Raw genomic sequence first — 24,875 nt, forward strand, 5'->3', positions numbered from 1 at the left:
AAGAGCCTTTTAGGGGGACCTGGTGCTGTTTCAGCTGTGTGCCCACAGACAGCTGTTTGGAGTTCAGACTCCTGCTACGCTCACAATCCTCTCAGTTCCCAATAATTCAGCTTTTAGCTGCTGTAATTGTCAGTGTCACTTCTCTCCACCTGTCACATCCACAAAGTGCTGGACAAGCCCGTTACATCTTATCAGACAGCAAAGACGATGGTTTTGTAACCTGGTAACAGGAGTTTGAGATGATAAGTTCTTGAGCCCTTTCCTCATCTGACAGCCATAGTTACTAGTTACCTTTATTTATTACTCATTTAATCTTATGATGATCTTACAATGTGTAGAATGGATCTTTATAAGGCAGAATTTTCATTTGCTGCACATTTCTCATTTAAGTTAAATATAATATCTGCACTTGGCACGAGCTTTAAATAGACTGCCAGATGCATTCACAGCGAGCGTTAAATGATGCACTTAATCTTTAATTTAAGGCCAACTGTTGCCTTTTTCACTCTGTGCTTTATTTGTTTCCTCGTGTGGACGACATTGAATAGTTGTACACTCCACTGGAGCGCCGTCAGAATAATAGCGCCGCGTGAGTGTGAATGTGTGTCAAAGATGTAATGGAGAATATTCTCTACGAGTCTAAATGATGACTGCAATTAACGCAGAACTGCAGCTTCAACACAGCCACAGACACTAGAGCCATTACAGCGAAAGAATTATAAAGTACGACATAATCAGCCAGAGGAATCCAGTGTGCGGTATAGCTTTGAACATTAGTAAGGGAAGCTTCATTTTACCATGGAAATGTCTTAATATCAGAGAGGACTGCAGATCGCCCTCATTCCCAAAATGTCTCAGGTCAGGTTTTATCCTCACATCATCTTTGCTGTGACAGAAAACATGTATATCAATGATACTGTTACAGGAAATACAAACCACGTCTCCTGCTGCAACAAGCTGAAACCAATAAAACAATAAATACATAAATAATGTTTTGATAGACGTCCTGTGAAGTAGTTTGTTCTATTTGCCCACTTATCAAATGTCACTTGTTAAAGAGAAGAATGAACACAAAGCAAATCTGCAGCAAAGTCTGCTTCTCAGCTCCAATAACGACACACACAGTAACATGTGACACAGTGTATCTGACTTCAGTGTAATTATAAACCGAGTGAGTCTTGGCTGTGTTACAGCGGGTCTCATTCGTCACCACAGAATCACCAGTTTCACTTTCAAACTGCCACAAAATGTTTCATCACCTCAGAGAGAATAAAAAACACTAACAGTGGGGTGGCTGTAGCTCAGGTGGCAGAGCAGGTCAGCCACTAATCAGAAGGTCGGTGGTTCGATCCCAGGCTGCATCCTGGCTGCATGCCAAATATCCTTGGGCAAGATACTAACCCCATGTTTGCCTACTGGTGGTGGTCAGAGGGCCCGGTGGCGCCTGTGTCCGGCAGCCGCGCCTGTGTCCGGCAGCCTCGCCTCTGTCAGTGCGCCCCAGGGCAGCTGTGGCTACAATGTAGCTTGCTATCGCCAGTGTGTGAATGGGTGAATGACTGAATGTAGTGTAAAGCGCTTTGGGGTCCTATGGACTAGAAAAGCGCTATACAAATGCAGGCCATTTAACAGGTGAAATGAGTGAGTCTTATCTGTTATCTGTTATGTAGCATGTGCAGCGGGTTAGTGTGATTAAGGACAGACGTGGGAACAAGTGAAGAGAGTGTTGAGAAGATGGAAGGAGTACTTTGAGGAGCTGAAGAGCATCGAAACTGAGTGAGAGAGAGAAGAGGATGGATGGAGGACAGTTTGTAAATCATAGCCCATGTGGAAACCAGTCATGGACCTCTGCATCCACAAAAGATCCACGGAAGTCCCGTCATTCCTGAATAAACCAGATTAATCAGAGCTGATCTGAAAAATCAATCCAGAGAGACCCAAACACAAACATCGCCAGCAGCACGAGCTCGCTGCTTTATCTTACCATTAACAAGCGCTCTCCATGGGACAGAGCAGAAATGTAGTGATAAGAATGCACCAGCATAAAGTCACTCTGCTTTCAAGACGCATTTATTGAACAGAAACAAAGAAGGACGCTGTTTACGTGCTGCCGGCATCAGTGAGGAACAAATAAGGAGACATTTACACACAAATCAAGACTTGTGGTGATTTAGAGAGAAACAGAACGACGAGCCAGAAAGAATCACTGACAGCTAAAATAAACTAAATAAAAGCAGTAAACCTGTCGGCCGTGCCCTGTGCTGCACATGATGTGGAAATGTGTTTTATTCATGATGAACCTGAAAATTCAGAGAAATGATCAGAGAGAGCAGCACATTCAAATAATTCTGGCTGACGGGGAGAACAGTGGGTGTTTCCTCCTCGCATGTTTGGAGGTTTGATTACAGCTTCCTCTGCAGCCCAGTGCAGCAGGTACGCTGCGGCAGGTACGCCGCGGCAGGTACGCCGCCGGCTTCTGTCATCTGTTTGGATAATTCAGTGCAAAACACATCCGGTGTTGTGGCTCCAGTTTGGGGAGTTAAACTTCTGCCTCAGGAAAGACTTCCACATGTCCCAAATATGGGATTCTTGAAGTATTTGTTATCTAATCTTCATATCGTCTCAAATTCGTCATCACTAAATCTGCACTAGTTTTATAAAGAGTATCATCATCTGGTCCCTGCACAACCCTGAATTGGATAAAAGGTGAAGAAGATGAATGGATGACTTCATCTTTTTTTTTACATCTTTCATTCAGTTTCTCCACATTTGATAAATTGTCTTTGAATGACTGCTAATATTTCACTTGCATTTGATTTGAAATATGTTTAATTTGTTCAGCAACTGACTAAAAACTCCACACATTTGTGGGTGGAGTCAAATTGCTGTAGTTCTGTACAGTCTTATGCCACAAGAGGGTGCTATACTAACAAAAGACAAGAAAACAGAAAAATCTGAATCGCTACTGTCGCACTAAAAGTTAGTCAGTTCCATCTTGAAAGCTTGCTCAGGCTTGATACGATGATATTAACGTTACCTGTAATACCAGCATAAAACTGTAAAAGTTCAACATAAAACTTTAAATGTCTCAACTGCTTTCAGCTGCGTCAACGTTCTGCAATCACCTGCAGTTTTGACAGCAGTGAACCAAAGTGTCCTTACAAAGAACGGTGAATAATTCTAACAGTCAGGTTAGAAAATATTATATTGGAGCAAAATAACAATTTCAGTTTCACACAATCTGTATTCAGACGTCTGCTCAGAACAAAGTTTAATTCCTCCTGTGATGTGTTTATTAAATGTTTGCAAAGAGTCGAATGCAGGATTGAAGCCGTCTGCAGATGCATGTGGCACCAGCTGACCCTTAAACAGGGTTTCATTAGAGGAGAGAAGGAAGTGGTTGGAATGACTTTCGAAGAGCAGCAGAAGCAGCTTTGTGTTTTGCATTTAATGTGTTTCAGTCGTTTACAAGTCGAAAGCTCTTTGAGTGCAATTAATCAAAGCATTGCTTCACTCACGAGCTCTTTTTATTCATCGGTTTTCAAAATGAAGTCAGTTTGTTTATTTGCGCAGCAATAAAGCGAACAAATGAAAGCAACGGGATAAATATATGTTTTTAATGATAAATTATTCTTCAAAGTAAGTAAAAGAAAGCCAATCAAAAATGATCACGATAACAATGATCGGTCCAACAAACCCTTTAATAAGCAACTTTAAATACAGCTTCCAAACAGCAGACTGACAACTTTCCTTTTTTACTTATTATTCCCATTTGAAGTGTTGCCTTTGTGAGTCAGCCAGTTGCAGTTGTTGTGTTTACTTCACGTTTTGACGTCTTCTCTGTCTCCTCGTTCAGTCTGTAAAGCTGCCAAAGCAGACTTGGTGTTCCTGGTTGACGGTTCCTGGAGTATCGGAGATGAAAACTTCCTGAAGATCATCCGTTTCCTGTATAGCACCAGTGGAGCTCTGGACCGGATCGGGCCGGAAGGCACACAGGTACCACAGAGGGCGACATGTTAGCCTTTAGCAAGTATAAGCAGTTCCCTGAGAGCTTTGGCGTGTGTTGTTTCTGGTAGCTCTCCAGCTCCACGCTTTGACTGGCAGGTTATTGACAGACATGCCACAGAAATACCAGAAGAACAATGGAAGGTTTTGACTTGACTTGATGGAAAAATGTGCACTTTGCCTGAGGCACAGTAGGCTCCTCGTCCTTATTGTGGATGATGGAGGTTTGCTGCGCGCTGCTTCGGCAGCACAATGAAACAGATCATCAGTGCCAATCAACTGAGTGCTGCAGTGATGGTGTCAGCACTGACTGTGGGTGGGGCCGTCTACAGCCCACTGCACATACCACACCTGTATCTCAAGTTGTGAAGACCAGCCTCACACGATCATACAAAACCCTGCGTGTTGCTGTTTTACGTGGATAAATGGAGTTTTATTATTCAAATATTAATTAACCAAAGTGTTTCTCTGTGTTGTCGCCTGGAATGATGTTCCAACTGTGTGACGGCTGATTAATCTGATAGCATCTTAGCAGGCTCGAGGTCAGGTGACTGCTCATACGTCAGAGAGCTTTTACATAAACTTATTCGTCCTCTTTATAAACCAATAATTATCTAATTAAGCTCAAACCGTGTGGAGATGGGTGCTTGTGTTGTTTGTTTCCTTGAATTTTGAATAAACAGCAGTGACACCAGCAAAGCTGCTCCCCTCTCCATCACTGCTGCTCCTCCACCCTCCACAGTGGGAACCACACATGCACTCAGCAAACCAAAGATTCTAGTTTAATGTCCCATCTTTATGGTCATGATTCTCAGCAGTTCTCTGGACACATTTGTTCTAACCTGCTGCTTTTCTCTTCGCTGATCAGCTCTAAGTCTGGAAACTCTGAACAGGTGAAGGAAATCGAAGACCATTTCACTCATGATGTAGCTGCATATTTAAATTGGCCTGTTTATGTTTGCCAACACTACCACTGATACATCACAGCTGATTATATGAAATCCATTAAAACGGCGATGAATGCCACCACTGCAAAATCATGTGTGTGGAAAGACTTAAAGAGCATCACTGGCTGCTTCCAGCACTCTGAATTTTCTTCTTACCAGATCAGATTTGATTTATCTTGAGTCATATCTTCAGTATTGTGGGACATGATAGAAGTGAGTAAGACTACCATGTGCATAGAGCAATCTACTGGGTAATTACATTGTAAATATCTTTAGGCGTAAAGATTTGATTTCACATGGTTGTTTCTTTGGCCTCACTCGGACCTCTTCATTTAAATGAGCTTCCATCATCTATAGGAGCATCTGATACACTGTGGATGCAAAGAAAAGGGAAACTTTTGGGGACAAACTGGAGAAAGAGAACAAACTATGTTATGCTAATAACATCTGAATTTTTTCTTGTCAGTAATTTACATACAGCAGTTTTCTCCCAGTTTTCCCAGTTGTTCAGATTCTCGGTGTAGCGAATCAGCATTCTTAAAACGCTGCGCCAAGTTTCCTCTAAGCTGCTCTCATTTTGATTTTTTTGTTATTTACAAATAAAGAATGTTCCTGAGTGGACTCCCAGGTGGCCACAGCCCACTTCACTCATGAAACAGCTCATTTCCACGCTCTGTATTACAGCTGCTCGCGTGTCCTTAGCTTATTTGTGCCTCTGTCAGTGTTCCTCTTTCCTCCCCAGCGATGAAGCTCCATTCAGTCACAATGGCATCAAGTAAAAGCTCAGTTTGTCTCAGCTTTACAGAACATTGTACATATAGTCTTTAAATGCCATGATATACTACAGAACAAGCGTATATGTGACAAAGTGAACAAAGCGTTCCAGGTGGAAGAAAACAACAAAAGAGAAGGTAGAATATGAACGTCAGCATGATTTTATGAAGCAGTCTGAACTAAGAGAGAGCTGTGGCTCTTTCTCAGCAAGAACCTGGAGATCGATCAAAGCAAAAGTGTAACTGAAAAAATAAAATCTGCCCTAAAGAGGGTTAAACAGGCTCTCACCAGCAGCTCAAAACACTGCCAGACTGATCCACTGGTACTGGCCAAGTGCTTGCTGAGTGCTCCACCCAACTCATTGATTCCACAGCAAGAAGGAAAGCACCTGAGGCAGCGAGCACCAGCACACAGCCACCCACAGCAGGCCCGCCGGAGCTGCACAAGTGCTGCGTACAAACCAGGAACAGATGGAGAAGGAATAAAATGTTTTGATCTGAAGTTCAAACAAACAAAAAATAATTGCTTAAAAATATATAGTGTCTGCTGCAGGCTTATCATCCACCCTCATTATGTTATACTTTATTATTGAAAACAACAATCTATCCTCCATTTTTCATAGTTTTTAAATATAATAATTATTAAAGACCCGTCCAATAATAAACTGATTCATTAGGAATCATTTTGACAGGATAACCGAGGCTCTCGTTGCAGCGGTGACCCTCTTCTCTCGTCTCCATCCTCGGCATCGTTATCCCTCTCTGCTCTTTGTGGTCGTTACAGTCGCTCTGTACCAGCCCAGGCTATGATGCCAACATCCAGCATCACGTGTCATTTCACACAAATTGTCTCACAGAGTTTTGGCCAGTGTTCGTTTTAAAACGAAGTGATTTCAGACAGAATCATCGTTTATAGAAGTGTGCATGAAAATGACCCTTCAGCTCAGCGAAGCTGCGACGTCACTAAACCTGATGCTTTATGGTCTCAGGCTCGGCTTTCAAGTCTTCTTAAATACAAACATGATGTTCACTTTCTAAATGATGATCTCCATGAGTCAAAAAGGAGGATTAAGCGAGATGTGCTTTTCTGTATTCTGTGACGGTGCTTCTTCTCGTAGTCTCGTCCCCTACACCTAACAGTGGCCTAATACTGGACTTTCTCTTTTGGTTTATTAGCTGCGTTCATGTGTTTTGTGACAGGTGGCTATTGCCCAGTTCAGTGACGATGCCCGGACAGAGTTTAAGCTGAACTCCTACAGTGACAAGGAGGGTCTGCTGGACGCCATCAACAAGATCTCCTACAAGGGAGGAAACACTAAGACAGGTGAGGACGCGCACAGCATGCAGGCTGCTGCTTTTCTGTGAAAGCGCTGCGCATGAGTCACTGACGCTGGACGAGTGTGCTGCTGGAGTCTGGTAGAGTTTCAGGTTGACAGATGTTGGCGTGTGTGCATGAAGCTATACAGTGCACAAATGTATACAAGCTGTGCGACTGTAACAGATAAAATCCGTCTTTCCCGCGGCAGAAATAATCTCTAAATCTGAGAAAGACACCTGGTCGAGACAAATCCACAGTGTAATGTGCACACGCTCAAACACAACTCCCTCGTGGCGTTATCAATACTACTGAGCAGGAGGCGACCGCAAACAGAAAATTAAATCAATGTGGAAAAGTGTGTTGTCCTGTCGGCTCTGTGTCAACATACGTGTGTGCAAGTCAAACATCTTCATGCATAGTCTTATTCATGGATAAGTGCTGAGAGTGTGTGTGTGTGTGTGTGTGTGTGTGTGTGTGTGTGTGTGTGTGTGTGTGTGTAATGAGAGGAAGTCTGTAGGGAAGCAGTGAGAGGTGTAGTCATTAATCGGTGTTTACAAAGCAGCGCGGGCGGTTTCTCCTACAGGGATGAGACTGGGGAGAATAGATTTGTAACAGTGTCACTGGTGGGGAGGAATTCTCCCACTGCTGATGTCGCGCTGTAAAACACTAATCCTCCGTTCCTCACAGGAAGCAGCAGTTTCTGGGATCCCCACATTGCAATTAGTGCTTTCTGTTGTTCCCAGAGGCCTAGAAAATATCTGATCTCTGGATCTATTAACGACCGTGCAGCAGCCTCACATCCAGACAGGTTCACATGGATATGTTAATGACTCAGTCAACCTGTGGTTTAAGGTGTGGTTCTGAACAAATATAAAGAAAAACATAAAAGTAGCTCAATAGATCGAAGAAATGTCATAATCATTATTTGACTTTATGGGGGTTTTTTTCCATTTATGCACTAAAGACATAAAGTGCATTGCAGTCCCAAAACCTCTTTCCTGATTCTTAAGCAACATGAAGACGTGGTGCCGGGATATGGAACTCCAAAGTGTTCAAAATTAAATAAATAAATAGGACATGATGAAATAAATAACTATGTGAATAAATAAGACACAGATATGTAATGTGAGAATGATATTGTGAAATAATGGAACACATTTTGAAAAAAAAGCTCATTATTGTGAAATATATTGCATTCTGCTATATAAATTTACTTATTATTGTGAAATCTTATTTCATGGTCATTATTTTTCACAATAACAGAGATTATTCCTGAGGCATTTTATTTATTTCCAGCCCTTTTTAATCCAAAATGTCCGTTTTTCAAAGTCAGTCTTTATTTCAAAATCCCGTTTTTCCCAATTTATTTATTTAATTTTGAACACTTTGGAGTTCCATACCAGGAAACATCATGAAGAAGACACAAATGAAGAAACAGGATATAATGGCAATATGTAACATAAACACCAATAATAAAACTACAAAAAAAATGTTCATCTTCATCACCACTGTCATTGATGTCATCATCATCATTTCTCATCATGTTGACATTTGCTTTATTTTAAAATGTATATTAAAGCCTATGAAACAAATATTACGTAATGGAAAAAACCACATGAGTCTGTATGAGTTGAGCATATTTATAAGGCATGAAAAGAACAGAAAAATAAAACAAACATCTAAATAGTAATAAGTGATGGTAACTGTAGGTAGTAATGTGTAAAATGTGATCATAGTTCAAGAGTGTGAGTAAGTCGGGGGTCCCGGGTGTCTGGTGGGTGTCTGAGCCTGCAGCGTGGTGGCTCTGCAGCGTGGGGGGGAGGCCCAGCCTTAGATGTTGAGCTGGTCCTCCAGCTGCTGCAGAAACACGAATTCTCTTCACACATTCAGTGAAGCTTGTGATGTGAGTTCCCCGGTGGGACGCTCTGATGTAACTCTCTGTGATGTTCATGTACATCAGCATGTCATGCATCAATAATCATGTCCTTTCATCACCATTAATGCTACAGTTTGGAGTCAGGTCTTCATCCTGCACTGATGAATAACTAGCATGAAATTTGAAATTAATTGATCATGTTAAGTTTACTTTTTACAAACCCTTAAGCTTCCTTTCTGTCATGTTTTTAATACTTAACGCTGTAAACGGGGATCCTCTGAAGTTTTCATTTTATTTCATAAGCAAACAGTCGGCGTCAAAGGACGAGTAGCAGATCTTCTTTGGAAGGAAAAGCCAACAGCAGCTGTAACTTGATGTTCTCAAGCTGACTGCAAAGGCTGCCACAAAGATTTCACACACAGCAGTTTAACATGGCGCCAGATTAAAACTGTACCACCTCAGTGAAGTGTCGGCACGCAAGGACGCTTCAACTACCGGCGAAAAGTAAAGAGGAAAAACACCTTCGATGCAAGTCGGTGTTTCAGTTCAGTGTCGAATGTCTGATCTCTGATGCAGGCAGGTAAAAACTTAATATGTATTGTTGATAGTGTTGCAGGATTTTCTGAGTTCCTCTCAGAATAATGTCTGCCACACCTGAGACTGCAGCTGAAAATTGATTACTTTCGATTTCCCATCACTGCCAAGTCCGCTGTGACAGACTAGCAGCTCCGCTAATGACTTTTTTAACCACAACAGATGGTGTGAAGTCAAATCAGCATAATAAAAAAATCCTCTGGTAATAGACATGTTGTTTCAAATAACTCGTCTGTTGCTTCTCAATCGCTGAGAATACGAAGCTAAAAAATTGCTGTAAAAGTAGAATATTTGGAGAGTTGTTGGAGATGGTTGTTCTGTCTGCCCAATCAGGTCGAGCCATCCAACACGTGAAGAAAAACATCTTCACGGAAGAGGCGGGAGCGAGGAGAGGAATCCCCAAAGTCCTCGTGGTGCTCACCGACGGTCGATCTCAGGATGACGTCAACAAAGTCTCCAAAGAGATGCAGATGGAAGGTCAGAACTGTTTCTATGTGAAGCTCTGAAGCAGGCCTACAGGGAGTGCAGAATTATTAGGCAAGTTGTATTTTTGAGGAATAATTTTATTATTGAACAACAACCATGTTCTCAATGAACCCAAAAAACTCATTAATATCAAAGCTGAATGTTTTTGGAAGTAGTTTTTAGTTTGTTTTTAGTTTTAGCTATTTTAGGGGGATATCTGTGTGTGCAGGTGACTATTACTGTGCATAATTATTAGGCAACTTAACAAAAAACAAATATATACCCATTTCAATTATTTATTTTTACCAGTGAAACCAATATAACATCTTCACATTCACAAATATACATTTCTGACATTCAAAAACAAAACAAAAACAAATCAGCGACCAATATAGCCACCTTTCTTTGCAAGGACGCTCAAAAGCCTGCCATCCATGGATCCTGTCAGTGTTTTGATCTGTTCACCATCAACATTGCGTGCAGCAGCAACCACAGCCTCCCAGACACTGTTCAGAGAGGTGTACTGTTTTCCCTCCTTGTAAATCTCACATTTGATGATGGACCACAGGTTCTCAATGGGGTTCAGATCAGGTGAACAAGGAGGCCATGTCATTAGTTTTTCTTCTTTTATACCCTTTCTTGCCAGCCACGCTGTGGAGTACTTGGACGCGTGTGATGGAGCATTGTCCTGCATGAAAATCATGTTTTTCTTGAAGGATGCAGACTTCTTCCTGTACCACTGCTTGAAGAAGGTGTCTTCCAGAAACTGGCAGTAGGACTGGGAGTTGAGCTTGACTCCATCCTCAACCCGAAAAGGCCCCACAAGCTCATCTTTGATGATACCAGCCCAAACCAGTACTCCACCTCCACCTTGCTGGCGTCTGAGTGGGACTGGAGCTCTCTGCCCTTTACCAATCCAGCCACGGGCCCATCCATCTGGCCCATCAAGACTCACTCTCATTTCATCAGTCCATAAAACCTTAGAAAAATCAGTCTTGAGATATTTCTTGGCCCAGTCTTGACGTTTCAGCTTGTGTGTCTTGTTCAGTGGTGGTCGTCTTTCAGCCTTTCTTACCTTGGCCATGTCTCTGAGTATTGCACACCTTGTGCTTTTGGGCACTCCAGTGATGTTGCAGCTCTGAAATATGGCCAAACTGGTGGCAAGTGGCATCTTGGCAGCTGCACGCTTGACTTTTCTCAGTTCATGGGCAGTTATTTTGCGCCTTGGTTTTTCCACACGCTTCTTGCGACCCTGTTGACTATTTTGAATGAAACGCTTGATTGTTCGATGATCACGCTTCAGAAGCTTTGCAATTTTAAGACTGCTGCATCCCTCTGCAAGATATCTCACTATTTTTGACTTTTCTGAGCCTGTCAAGTCCTTCTTTTGACCCATTTTGCCAAAGGAAAGGAAGTTGCCTAATAATTATGCACACCTGATATAGGGTGTTGATGTCATTAGACCACACCCCTTCTCATTACAGAGATGCACATCACCTAATATGCTTAATTGGTAGTAGGCTTTCGAGCCTATACAGCTTGGAGTAAGACAACATGCATGAAGAGGATGATGTGGACAAAATACTCATTTGCCTAATAATTCTGCACTCCCTGTACAGCTGTGGTCTGTGTTACTGAAAGGCCAAACTTTATCTCCCTCTGCCTTTAAAATGTGCAAGAGTCCGTGTTCACAGTTTTCCTGTAGTTGGACACATGGATCTTTCTCTCTCTGAATTTCCATCAAAGGTTACATCGTGTTTGCCATTGGCTTCGCTGATGCTGACTACGGGGAGCTGGTGAGCATCGCCAGTAAACCCAGTGACAGGCACGTCTTCTTTGTGGATGACCTGGACGCCTTCAAGAAGATCGAAGAGAAGCTGGTGACCTTTGTGTGTGAAGCTGCTACAGCCAGTGAGTCCCTGACCTGACTTTAGAGCTAAATGTAGAGATCCCATTACATTACCTACACTGGACATTATAGAATAAATTATACAACACGTGGTGCTTTTTCAATACGTTAATAGAAATGGTTGAATGTGTTGGTTTTTAAATATTTGTCATCAAACTCTCTTTTTGCCTTTCCCAGCGTGTCCGGCTGTACCGATGAGCGGCAGCACGATGCCAGGTAAGAGCTGGAGCGTTACTGCAGCCAGCCTGCTGTGTCCGTGTGTCCGTGTGTCCGTGTGTCCGCTGTGTCCCTGTGTCCGCTGTGTCCCTGTGTCCGCTGTGTCCCTGTGTCCATGTGTCCCTGTGTCCGCTGTGTCCCTGTGTCCGCTGTGTCCGTGTGTCCATGTGTGTGTCCGTGTGTCCGTGTGTCCATGTGTGTGTCCGTTTGTCCGCTGTGTCCCTGTGTCCTTGTGTCCATGTGTGTGTCCGTGTGTCCATGTGTGTGTCCGTGTGTCCCTGTGTCCGTGTGTCCGTGTGTCCATGTGTGTGTCCGTATGTCCGTGTGTCCGCTGTGTCCCTGTGTCCGTGTGTCCATGTGTGTGTCCGTGTGTCCATGTGTGTGTCCGTGTGTCCATGTGTGTGTCCGTGTGTCCCTGTGTCCGCTGTGTCCGCTGTGTCCACTGTGTCCCTGTGTCCGCTGTGTCCGTGTGTCCGCTGTGTCCGTGTGTCCCTGTGTCTGCTGTGTCCGCTGTGTCCCTGTGTCTGCTGTGTCCGCTGTGTCCCTGTGTCCGCTGTGTCCCTGTGTCCGTGTGTCCATGTGTGTGTCCGTGTGTTCCTGTGTCCGCTGTGGCCCTGTGTCCGCTGTGTCCGCTGTGTCCCTGTGTCCGCTGTGTCCGTGTGTCCGCTGTGTCCCTGTGTCCGTGTGTCCATGTGTGTGTCCGTGTGTCCCTGTGTCCGCTGTGTCCCTGTGTCCGCTGTGTCCGTGTGTCCGCTGTGTCCCTGTGTCCGTGTGTCCATGTGTGTGTCCGTGTGTCCCTGTGTCCGCTGTGTCCCTGTGTCTGCTGTGTCCGCTGTGTCCCTGTGTCCGCTGTGTCCGTGTGTCCGTGTGTCCATGTGTGTGTCCGTATGTCCGTGTGTCCGCTGTGTCCCTGTGTCCGTGTGTCCATGTGTGTGTCCCTGTGTCCCTGTGTCCGCTGTGTCCCTGTGTCCGTGTGTCCGTGTGTCCGCTGTGTCCCTGTGTCTGCTGTGTCCGTGTGTCCGTGTGTGTGTCCATGTGTGTGTCCGTGTGTCCCTGTGTCCGCTGTGTCCCTGTGTCCGTGTGTCCGCTGTGTCCCTGTGTCTGCTGTGTCCGTGTGTCCGTGTGTGTGTCCCTGTGTCCGTGTGTCCATGTGTGTGTCCCTGTGTCCGCTGTGTCCGTGTGTCCCTGTGTCCGCTGTGTCCGTGTGTCCATGTGTGTGTCCGTGTGTCCATGTGTGTGTCCCTGTGTCCGCTGTGTCCGTGTGTCCATGTGTGTGTCCCTGTGTCCGCTATGTCCGTGTGTCCGTGTGTCCGCTATGTCCCTGTGTCCGTGTGTCCCTGTGTCCGTGTGTCCCTGTGTCCGCTATGTCCCTGTGTCCATGTGTCCCTGTGTCCGCTATGTCCGTGTGTCCGCTATGTCCCTGTGTCCGTGTGTCCGCTGTGTCCCTGTGTCCGCTATGTCCCTGTGTCCCTGTGTCCCTGTGTCCGCTATGTCCGTGTGTCCGTGTGTCCGTGTCTCAATTATGAGTGTTTACAGAATAACTTCAAATAGGAAGCAGAATATAAATGAAGTTTGAGCTGTGGTTTTAATGTGTTTGGACGAACACAATAATGTTAAAGCTGTAACCCTTCATTTCAAACAGTACGGAGAGCCAACACTGCCAACACATTTAAAAACAAATAACTTAAACAGCTGAATATGTTGTTCATCAATAAGTCATTAATCATCAACATATCATTCTTTATTATAATTATATTTTTTAATTTTCAGAATAAGCTGATTCTCTATTTTATTTCTTCTGTATTTTTTCTTTTCATTTTAATTCACTTAAAAAAGTTTTTTTAGTTATTTGTTTTATTTTAATAGCATAATTTTCATATCCTCTTTTTTGTGTGTTATGAATAAATACGAAACCAAATTAAAAGAGAAGTATCTGTTTATGTGACATTTCATGAATAAATAGATTTCTATTGGTTTTTGCTGCATTTATATTAATTAAAGATGCAACAATGCATTGGCTGAATATCAGTAAGGGCCAGTATTTAACACACGGTGTTTACTGTTGACTGACACATCTGTGGTATCACATCAGTTTCTTACTGGGCAAATTTTCCAAAATATTGTGTTGAAGCTCTGAAAGACAGAACAGGGCAGATATGTTTTATAATGACGAGTTCTGACAAACAGCAACAACAGCTGAAGGAAAACATATTAGACTATTTGTTATTCAAACATCATCATCAGCCTCAAGCTTCACAATTGGTCCATGTATATATAATATTATATATATATTGTGTATATATTACTGAGTCACTTTATCATTTCTTTTTAATAACTTATTTTTGGCAGTTTTGGCCCTCTATACAGGTGAAATTACACAGCCTGTAGTTATTAGTGTTTATGGACTCTGTTTAAAATGATTGGCCACATCTGTGTATCCTGGTATCACATCTTGTATGTCTGGACCGCTTTCTCTGTAGCTGCTATATTTAAATAATATTAAATATAATATTAAATATTTAAATACTTCATCTAAGCTTTTTTTAACTTGTAGAATTTGCTAAACTGATCAAAGCAGCTTTGACTGAATCGGTTACAACAGGTTATAATTCCTCCTTGTGTCATCAGGCTTTCGCATGATGGAGCTGTTCGGGCTCGTGGAGAATCGGTACAGCAGCATGTCTGGCGTTTCCATGGTACCCGGCACCTTTAACACGTTCCCCTGTTTCCACCTGCACAGCGACGCGCTGCTGGCACAGCCAACCAGGTACACACGACACAGTCTCCACGCTCTTAAAAATAGCACCTTATTTATTGGAAGCTTCACTGCTGCACCTTGATGGAAAAGACATCATAGCATGTTTTTCAAAGACAGATGAAAGTGCAGCAAATAGCTTCTGGAAAGAGAAGCAAGCTTTGATTTCACCAGCTGAGTATTGACTGCATCCAGAGCCCATAACCCTCATGTTTGACCTAAAAGAGGACGTTTACCCGGCTCTGATGTTTTCACCCTGGCTCACAGGTACATCCATCCTGAGGGGCTGCCTTCTGACTACACCATCACCCTGCTGTTCAGGCTGCTGGCCGACACTCCCGAGGAGCCTTTTGCGCTCTGGGAGATCCTCAACAAGAACAACGAACCTCTAGTGGGAGTCATCCTGGACAGTGAGCTGAGAAACATGTTTATTCGTTTCCACTTTATTTCCAGACTCAAACCTATCAAAATAAATCAGTGAATACAAAATATTCACCTGATGTTAATGAAAGGGAAAGTCGGGTGCAGTACAAGCTGCTGTGTTCTACTTCTGTAAAAACTCGAGTTAAAATTCTGAACATTGGAAAAAATGCATTTGTTTTAGTGAAATTTGAACTAAAGAAGAATGTTGCTTTTTATAAATGTTGTATTTTATTTGTTGATTTTTTTTTTTTAATTAGCTTGTTTCTTCCTGCAGATGGTGGAAAAACTGTGACGTTTTTCAACAACGACTATAAAGGAGAGTTTCAGACAGTCACCTTTGAAGGGCCGGAAATAAAGAAGCTCTTCTTTGGAAACTTCCATAAGGTCAGAATCACACCTGACCTCCGCTGCGTGTTTGAACGCTGCCTGACCTGTGGATGATTGATCGTCTGATTGGCTGACAGACTAGAGATTAGTTTGAACTTTAGCCCTTAAATATTTACCAAGATAATTTGTAACATAGTTGTTGTACAATCAGCAGAAATAATAGCATCAAGCAAAATACTTTATAAACAATATTAAAAACACAGTAAAGACCAGTGGGAGCTGGGACACTGATGTTGGAGTCTGTCTGTCCTGCATGGTAACATACAGCGTCTGTGGCCTGATAGAAGCACCTTTGATAGCAAGGATCAGTGAGGAAATCCTAACTATATACAGGTGGGGGAGGTCCTGCAGGGTCATTGTGCTGCAGGCTGTAATCACACGTTGAAGGTGCTTTTAGTTTTTTGGGTTGGGTGATCTGAACCAGCTGACAAAAGAAAATGTAAAAACAAATCGAGAGCAGCTAATGCAAAAAATAGTTTTTGATGCGTTAAAGTCCAAGAAGGAAAAATTGTAAGTGAAAGTGTTTTTTGCTAGTTTGTTAGCTGATATTAAAGTAATACAGGTTTGGTAATATTTTAGTGAGATTTTAAGTAATGACTTCAGAAAATCAACTCAGAGCAGGTGATCAAACTTGGTGAGAAACTTTCCTTTCTTTAAGTCTTGTTGGTGTTCTTATGCAGCATATTGATAGAAAATATTTTATGAGATATATTTATTTCCTTCTCTGGTTTGTTAACTGACAGTTTCACAGGTTTCTATTGACAAGCTCTGGTCCCTTCCCTCCTTCCCTCCTTCCCTCCTTGCTCTCATTCTTCTGCCACACGAGGCCTTGTTGTCGAGCAGTGTGACAGTAGTGGAAGTCCTGACAGGCGTACTGTAGTTGAGTCATGCCCCGAGCCTGAACCTGCTTGCAGTCGTGTTGTGTTTTTGTCGGCGTGTCAGAGCCGAGGGACGCTGACTGATCTGCTGTCTGCGCGCTGTCAGCAGAGCTTTTCCTCCTTACCTTTTCACCTTTTGTTCTGCTTGCTCTGCATGTGTGTGTGCGTCTGCCTCTGCATACATTTTAAATCCTAGACCAGCATCTGCAGCGCCTACCTGACAAGTCTGTGTGACATTTGTATAGGGCTCTGTGATTATGGATCAGAGGACATGAATAATTTGATAGTCAGCTCAGTTTGGCAATTATCCTGCTTTTACGTACTTTGAAGATTAAAAAAGTCTCCTGTAACTTCTACTAGTTCAGTTTTTCTTAAACTTCTGTAACTTTTTCACAGTTATTTGACAAACACAGGATGTGATTTGTTTTAGTTGCTAAAAAACTGACATTTGGAAATATGACTGTGAAAATGTACACTGCACACACTTACTGACAACACACACAAGTGGGCATCCACAGCTTTAAACCTGGTTTACAGTTTACAAAAAAGGTCTTTGTTTAGGTTCTGTTTCTTTAAGGCCGCCCACTTAAGGATCCCTGTCTTCTGATTGGAAGACAGTGTTCATTGATTGAAACTAGTGACTCTGAAATGTGCAGTGCACCAACATGGAGTTTGCACCAACGTGGAGTTTGCACCAACGTGGAGTTTGCACCACAGCTGAATAATGTTCATCTCACATGCCGGGACAAATGCCCCTGACATCAACAACAGCTTTCATAACAGCAATGACCTGAAATGACCAAACTTAAAATCCTCTCCTGCAGCCGATTCAATTTCAATTTTATTTATTTATATAGCACCAAATCACAACAAAAGTCGCCTCAAGGCGCTTTATATTGTACAGTAGATAGCACAATAATAAATACAGAGAAAAGCCCAACAATCATATGACCCCCTATGAGCAAGCACTTTGGCGACAGTGGGAAGGAAAAACTCCCTTTTAACAGGAAGAAACCTCCGGCAGAACCAGGCTCAGGGAGGGGCGGGGCCATCTGCTGCGACCGGTTGGGGTGAGAGAAGGAAAACAGGATAAAGACATGCTGTGGAAGAGAGACAGAGATTAATAACAGATATGATTCGATGCAGAGAGGTCTATTAACACATAGTGAGTGAGAAAGGTGACTGGAAGGGAAAAACTCAATGCATCATGGGAATCCCCGGCAGCCTACGTCTATTGCAGCATAACTAAGGGAGGATTCAGGGTCACCTGGTCCAGCCCTAACTATATGCTTTAGCAAAAAGGAAAGTTTTAAGCCTAATCTTGAAAGTAGAGATAGTGTCTGTCTCCCGAATCCAAACTGGAAGCTGGTTCCACAGAAGAGGGTCCTGAAAACTGAAGGCTCTGCCTCCCATTCTACTTTTAAATACTCTAGGAACAACAAGTAGGCCTGCAGAGCGAGAGCGAAGTGCTCTAATGGGGTGATATGGTACTACAAGGTCATTAAGATAAGATGGGGCCTGATTATTTAAGACTTTGTATGTGAGGAGCAGGATTTTGAATTCAATTCTGGATTTAACAGGAAGCCAATGAAGGGAAGCCAAAACAGGAGAAATCTGCTCTCTCTTTCTAGTCCCTGCCAGTACCCTTGCTGCAGCATTTTGGATCAGCTGAAGGCTTTTCAGTGAGTTTTTAGGACATCCTGATAATAAAGAATTACAGTAGTCCAGCCTGGAAGTAATAAATGCATGAACTAGTTTTTCAGCATCACTCTGAGACAGGATATTTCTAATTTTAGAGATGTTGCGCAAATGGAAGAAAGCAGTCTTACATATTTGTTTAATATGTGCATTGAAGGACATGTCCTGGTCAAAAATGACTCCAAGGTTCCTCACAGTGTTACTGGAGGCCAAGGTAATGCCATCCAGAGTAAGAATCTGCTTAGATACCATAGTTCTAAGATTTTCAGGGCCGAGTACAATAACCTCAGTTTTATCTGAATTAAGAAGCAGAAAGTTAGCGGCCATCCAGGTCTTTATGTCTTTAAGACATTCCTGCAGTTTCACTAATTGGTGTGTGTTACCTGGCTTCATGGATAGATAGAGCTGCGTGTCATCTGCATAGCAGTGAAAATTTATGCTATGTCTTCTAATGATGTTGCCTAGGGGAAGCATGTATAATGTAAATAGAATTGGTCCTAGCACTGAACCCTGTGGAACACCATATTTAACCTTAGTGTGTGAAGAGGACTCTCCATTTACTTGAACAAATTGGAGTCTATTAGATAGATATGATACAAACCACTGCAGTGCAGTACCTGTAATACCTACAGCATGTTCTAATCGCTCTAATAGGATATTATGGTCAACAGTATCAAACGCAGCACTGAGGTCTAGCAGGACAAGCACAGAGATGAGTCCACTGTCAGAGGCCATAAGAAGATCATTTGTAACCTTCACTAAAGCTGTTTCTGTGCTGTGATGAGCTCTGAAACCTGACTGAAACGCTTCAAATAAGCCATTCCTCTGCAGATGATCTGTTAGCTGTTTGACAACTACTCTTTCAAGGATTTTTGATATGAAAGGAAGGTTGGAGATTGGCCTATAATTAGCTAAGACAGCTGGGTCTAGAGATGGCTTTTTAAGTAAAGGTTTAACTACAGCCACCTTGAAGGCCTGTGGTACATAGCCGATTATTAGAGAGAGGTTGATCATATTTAAGATCGAAGAATTAATTAATGGCAGGACTTCTTTGAGCAGTTTTGTAGGAATGGGGTCTAAAAGACACGTTGATGGTTTGGAGGAATTAATTATTGAAGTTAACTCAGAAAGATCAATTGGAGAAAAAGAGTCTAACTTAACACCGATGGTACTAAAAGTAGCTGTAGATAATATTACATCTGTGGGATGATTATTGGTAATTTTTTCTCTAATGATAAAAATTTTATTTGTGAAGAAGTTCATGAAGTCATTACTAGTTAACGTTAAAGGGATTGTTGGCTCAGTAGAGCTCTGACTGTTTGTCAGCCTGGCTACAGTGCTGAAGAGAAACCTGGGGTTGTTCTTATTTTCTTCAATCAGTGATGAATAGTAAGATGTTCTGGCTTTGCGGAGGGCTTTCTTATAAAGCAGCAAACTATTTCTCCAAGCTAAATGATGATCCTCTAAATTTGTGACACGCCATTTCCTCTCCAGCTTACGAGTTATCTGCTTTAGGCTACGTGTTTGAGAATTATACCACGGAGTCAGGTACTTCGGATTTGAGGCTTTAGTTTTCACAGGAGCTACAGTATCCAGAGTCGTACGTAGTGAGGAGGTAAAATTATTAACAAGATAATCGACCTCTGTTGGAGTAGCGTTCAGATAGCTGCTCTGCTCTATGTTGGTACAGGGCATTGAAGATGATAACAGTGGGTGGATTATATTCTTAAACTTAGTTACAGCACTTTCAGAAAGACATCTACTTTGATAAAGTATGATGTCTGATCACAAACTGAACCCAGCTCTGCTTTATACTTCTCTTATTCAGTGATAATAATTATATTTTGTTAGTCAGAATACACTTGGGGAATGAGATTTTTGTTGTCAGCACATTTTTCAGTGACCTATCAGAAGTGCCTCCAGCTTCTTTTAGCAGCTGTGAAGCTGCGTGTAAACTCTGCTGCTGTGAGCTGAGCCAGAACAAAGATAACAATATGAAAGAAATGCAACGCATGAAAGTAACAGCAGCGTTTCTCCAGGTTTACACTGAGCGCTCTGTGTTGTGTTCATTGTTTGAACACAGTGTAGAAAATCACAGTCACATGTGTGATGGTCCTGAGTCTGATGACCCAGTATTTATGTTTTAATTGTTTAACATGCTTTGAGTGTTTCCAGGGTTTAGTCGCTTCCTAAGTTCTTTAGTTCTCTGGTTCCCAGTTCTTAGGTTTCGTTCCTTTGCCGTCCGTGTTTCCTGCGTCAGTTCTCTAGTGTAGGTTTTGTTCTGTCTCCATGTTTAATCATCGGTCTTCTAGTCTCTAGTTTTCTGTCACTGTGCCTTCCCTGTGTCCCACGTTTAGTTACTCTTGTCTCCATGTTTCATGTTCCCTCTGATTGCTCTTCTTAGTCATGTCTCCATGTCTCAGGGTCAAGTCTGCATCTCTGTGAAGGTCTCATGGTTCCTTGTCCTGTGTTCAGTGGCTGTGTCCCAATTCAGGGTCTGCACGCTTGAAGTACGCACACTACGCGTACTACGTACGGTGCGTACTACAAGTACGGGAAGTGTGGAAGTGAGAGGCTTGTGAAATGGGACGGTCTAGCCTTCGTCGCAATGTTCAGGTTGCCTAGCAACCATGATACTAACCGCGAGAAATGTTTCATACAGCTTTGTGTGACAGAAATGAAGGAGAAAAAATGTTTTGTTGTTCATTCATTTTTGTCATGACATCACTTTGATCAGCTGAGACCACAGGACTGTAAAACATGATAGTTGGGCTTCATTTCTGTACTGAACAGTCATTTTAAGATTAGCTAGTAAATAACAATTAGCTAATGTTGTTCATGAGACTAAAGTCATCTTACTTTGGTAATGTTAATATAATATGGACAATATTATATGTATTGTCAGATTATATATATATGAGCTTGAACTCTGGGTCAAAGATGCAAGTAGCAGTTATTTATATTTCCTATCACCTTAAATCCTCACTCAAAGACAAGTATCTCTGACAGTGTATATACAGATGTATTATATATAAGAGACAAATATTGTTCGTTTAATATGTTGGCATTACTAAATTTGGCTAAATGCTTACATATATGTGTAAAAAGAAAATGTACGAGCTGTGATAACTGTTTCTGATAGAATGAAGATCAGACTGATATATTAAATATTCCTTTATTGGGTGAGAAAATCAGACCATGTCATAACTGCTTTAAGTCATACAGAATAGATATCAGAGCCTTAAACAGGCTGACTTCTGCTAAATGGGTCAAACTGGGCAGAAAGTCTACAAACACATAACATCCTTATAGAATATGATGTAACACTATAGATCAACTTACCTCAGAATATATAAAGCATATAAACAATTACAGCAATATGATGCAACAAACACAGCAGTGCTACTAATCCAAAATACTCAAAGCTTCATAGAACTGAAACAAACATTTATTTTTAGCTCCATCCTGCTGCTGATACATACTTTAGGTTTCTGAATATTAAACTTGTTGCTGCCTTTCATAGTGTGTAACTTGAAGGCCCTGAGTACTTCCTCCCACACTGAAAACACTGGGATGATAACATTATTTGAACATTACCTAATAAGACTGATTCAGGACAGACAATTAGTTATGTTAAACTTTCCTAGCAGTCCTTCACAAACAGGGAACAGTCTGTCTATTCTCTCCATCTGTCAGCTGCTGCTGGCTCTTCCTCCTCCTCTTCCTCACACACTGCTGAGTTTGTCCTGGTGGATCATCAGGGGTGCAAAGCCTCACAGATGATGTGCAGCAGTGGGTCCCTCAGTCTGTCCTCACTCTGGACACTTGCAGTCGTCACACATGGAAATCAAATGTGTGATAAGCTGCAGGATTCAAACACAAGTGTAATTTATAAATACATGTTCATACTTTTATTCCACAATCAGAGAGAAAGAAACAGAGAGAGAGTGCAGGACAGACAGACAGGTGACAGTCTCAGGTGTACACACTGCTACAAAACAGCACAAGAGAAGGAGGATTTAGTGTTTGTGTTATTGCGAGTGCTGAACAAGAAGAGTTCCAGATGGTCCAGTGGACACATGTGTGACTCCTGTGATTAAAGCATCTTTCTTTCAGCTTAACGAGTGAACCGTCAGCTCGTTCAAACACACGTTAAAGTCCGTTTGGCTCGACACCACCGAACAGAGGCAGCAATATAACATAGCTAACATTAACAGTGCAGTGAATCCTGCTTGTGCCGTCATATTCAGGACTGCAAACCGAGCAGCATCACTGACTTTCAGCTTGTTGTGTTTGTGGATATATGACTGACTTTAATTATCCATAAAATCATCACATTCTCTGTAAGATTAAGGTCGACTATATATATATTTAGAAGTAGAGGCTTTAAAACCAAGTTAACGCTGAAAGTACAAACATCACTAATGTCACATAACTTTGCCGACATGTGGCCAACAGTAATGTTTTAATGTTCTTAAACATTCGCACATAAATAAGTGACATCATATTCAGTACTTACTTTTGACAGTTCACTCTTCGGCCGCTCACTTCTGCCGTATTTTGTGGCAAAATTATCCACACCCACCGCCGCGCTATGGATTGTGGGATATATGGGGCCACGAAGCGTGCACCGGACCACGCTTGATATTTGGGGAAATCGACGGCGCATTTGGAGTATGCATTTGAAGTACACTTTGAATTGGGACAGCCGTCGTCGCGTGGCGGTGACGTAATTGCACTTGAAATGCGTACTTCAAGCGTGCAGACCCTGAATTGGGACACAGCCAGTGTATTCAGTTTTGTTTCCTCCCCGTCTTGTTATGTCTGATTAGTCGCAGCTGTGTTTCCCTCCTGTTTCCATCCCCTCGTTGTTCCCGTGAGTATTTAAGCCCTGTGTTTTCCTCTGTCCGCCGTTGTGTCGTACATCCTCACTGCTGTGTGTTTACCTCGAGCTCCTGTCTAATTCCTAATTCTCAGTTCCAGGTTTGTTTTCTTGTTGTCTGGTTTGAGTTTTTAGCTTCCCGGTGTTTTAGTTATTAGTTTCCATGTTCAGGGTTTTGGGGTTTTTTTTGTGAGTTTATTTTATGGAGGATTTCCCAGCCAATAAAGCTGCATGTACAAGTCCTGCGTTTGGGTCCTTCAGTCCTTCACACAGCGTACCACGACAGACACCTCACATACACATCATGTAGCTTAAAGCAGTTTATCCTCTCAGCTTCAACACCAACACACAGCTAGTTGTAATGTAAAGCAGAATATGAGACAATAAATGAATTGTTCCTTTACTACAGTTGCTCTTGTTTTATTATCATCATTATTATTATTATCATTATTATTATTATTGTTATTATTATGAAGTTAAGGATGTGTAGAAATTCTAGTCCCGTCCTTCCAAATATAAAACTCATGTTCGCGTCAGTGCAGCTCTTTCAGTTGGTTGCTCTTCAGCTCCGGTGACTTCGTTCTCACTTTCTCGCTGTATTAACATTAAATTTAGTGTTCAATTCCAAATGCAACACAACATTAACCAGAGTAGACATCAAACTGTCAAAGAACCACAGATTGATTTCTGCAGTGGAAATGAATCTGACTTTTGCAGAAATTAGTAATCTGAATTATTATAATCACTTTTTTTCAACCCATAATTTTGCAGACTATAATTATCTGAGGATGCAAAGCAACGAGAAAAAGTATTTCATCCAACATTAAAATCACACCTAAAAGTAAAAAAGTGTGTTTATCTCCTCTGATCCAGGTTATTACAGGAGCTTTGGAGGCTTCACAGACTGGGAGATGGAAACTTTCATCTCCAGCTGTCAGAGAAAATAGAAACATTTCTCTCCCAACTTCAGCCGGGCGTACGTGTCACAGTTTGATGCAGGCATATAGAACTCAAATTACAGAGCAGACTTTTTTGGTTTACAGCCTGTTTTCTTTATAACGGCATGCGTATGTTTTGCATTTTGAATGTTCGCTCTGCCAGGATAAACATAGACCGTTTTAACAGTTTAATTTGCACTTTTCAAAAGTAGCGAAACACGAACAAACAACCCGAGATGGTCCAAACACGGCTCACGCTGTTCAGCTTCTCTGTAAACCGCATCACTTTTACCAACGCACAACGATGCACTTACAGACGGAGGTCAGTGGGGTTTCCAGGTGTGTGTTGGTGTGTGTGCATTTGTGTGTACTGCTGCTGTGAAACCAGTAAAGCGCTGACAGCAGCCTGGTGGTGTGCTGCGTTTTTGGGAGAGGAGGGTTAATGGTGTTGAGGAGCCACTCAGAGTAGACAGGCGGCGCTTTATCCGCCTCGCAGTTCAGCTCTCGACTGTCCGTGATGGTGACAGTAATACCTGTGTGTGTGTGTGTGTGTGTGTGTGTGTGTGATTATAAATAGTGATGTCACTCAGTGAGATAATTTTAGTCTCAGTGCCATCTACTCTGCTGGTTTGTGTCCCAGTTCCAGCTCAGGCTGTGCAGCTGCTGTAACACTGAAGCATTCGCTTAAAACAGCCTTGAAATCACAAAGTTACAGTAAACACTGTTCTGTGGGAACAATGTAATGAGCTCCCTGTGGGGTGTTTTTCCTCAAACATTAAATTAATTGAATGTGGCTTTTTTTTAAAATAACTCC

At 42.3% G+C, this 24,875-nt stretch overlaps 1 protein-coding gene across 6 annotated transcripts in view; it reads left to right on the plus strand.

Moving 5' to 3' along the window:
* The window catches only part of col14a1b (collagen, type XIV, alpha 1b), a 174,370-nt gene that overhangs the window by 114,227 nt on the left and 35,268 nt on the right, over positions 1-24,875 (plus strand). For all 6 annotated transcript variants that reach the window (XM_019350851.2, XM_019350853.2, XM_019350850.2 and 3 more), the window contains 8 exons: positions 3,854-3,993; positions 6,923-7,046; positions 9,844-9,987; positions 11,722-11,886; positions 12,062-12,100; positions 14,729-14,867; positions 15,123-15,265; positions 15,553-15,662. In XM_019350851.2, coding sequence (XP_019206396.1) covers positions 3,854-3,993; positions 6,923-7,046; positions 9,844-9,987; positions 11,722-11,886; positions 12,062-12,100; positions 14,729-14,867; positions 15,123-15,265; positions 15,553-15,662 — 1,004 coding nt within the window. The remainder of the gene's footprint in view (positions 1-3,853; positions 3,994-6,922; positions 7,047-9,843; positions 9,988-11,721; positions 11,887-12,061; positions 12,101-14,728; positions 14,868-15,122; positions 15,266-15,552; positions 15,663-24,875) is intronic.

The sequence above is a fragment of the Oreochromis niloticus genome, linkage group LG22, assembly GCF_001858045.2.
Source record: "Oreochromis niloticus isolate F11D_XX linkage group LG22, O_niloticus_UMD_NMBU, whole genome shotgun sequence".
Lineage (NCBI taxonomy): Eukaryota > Metazoa > Chordata > Actinopteri > Cichliformes > Cichlidae > Oreochromis > Oreochromis niloticus.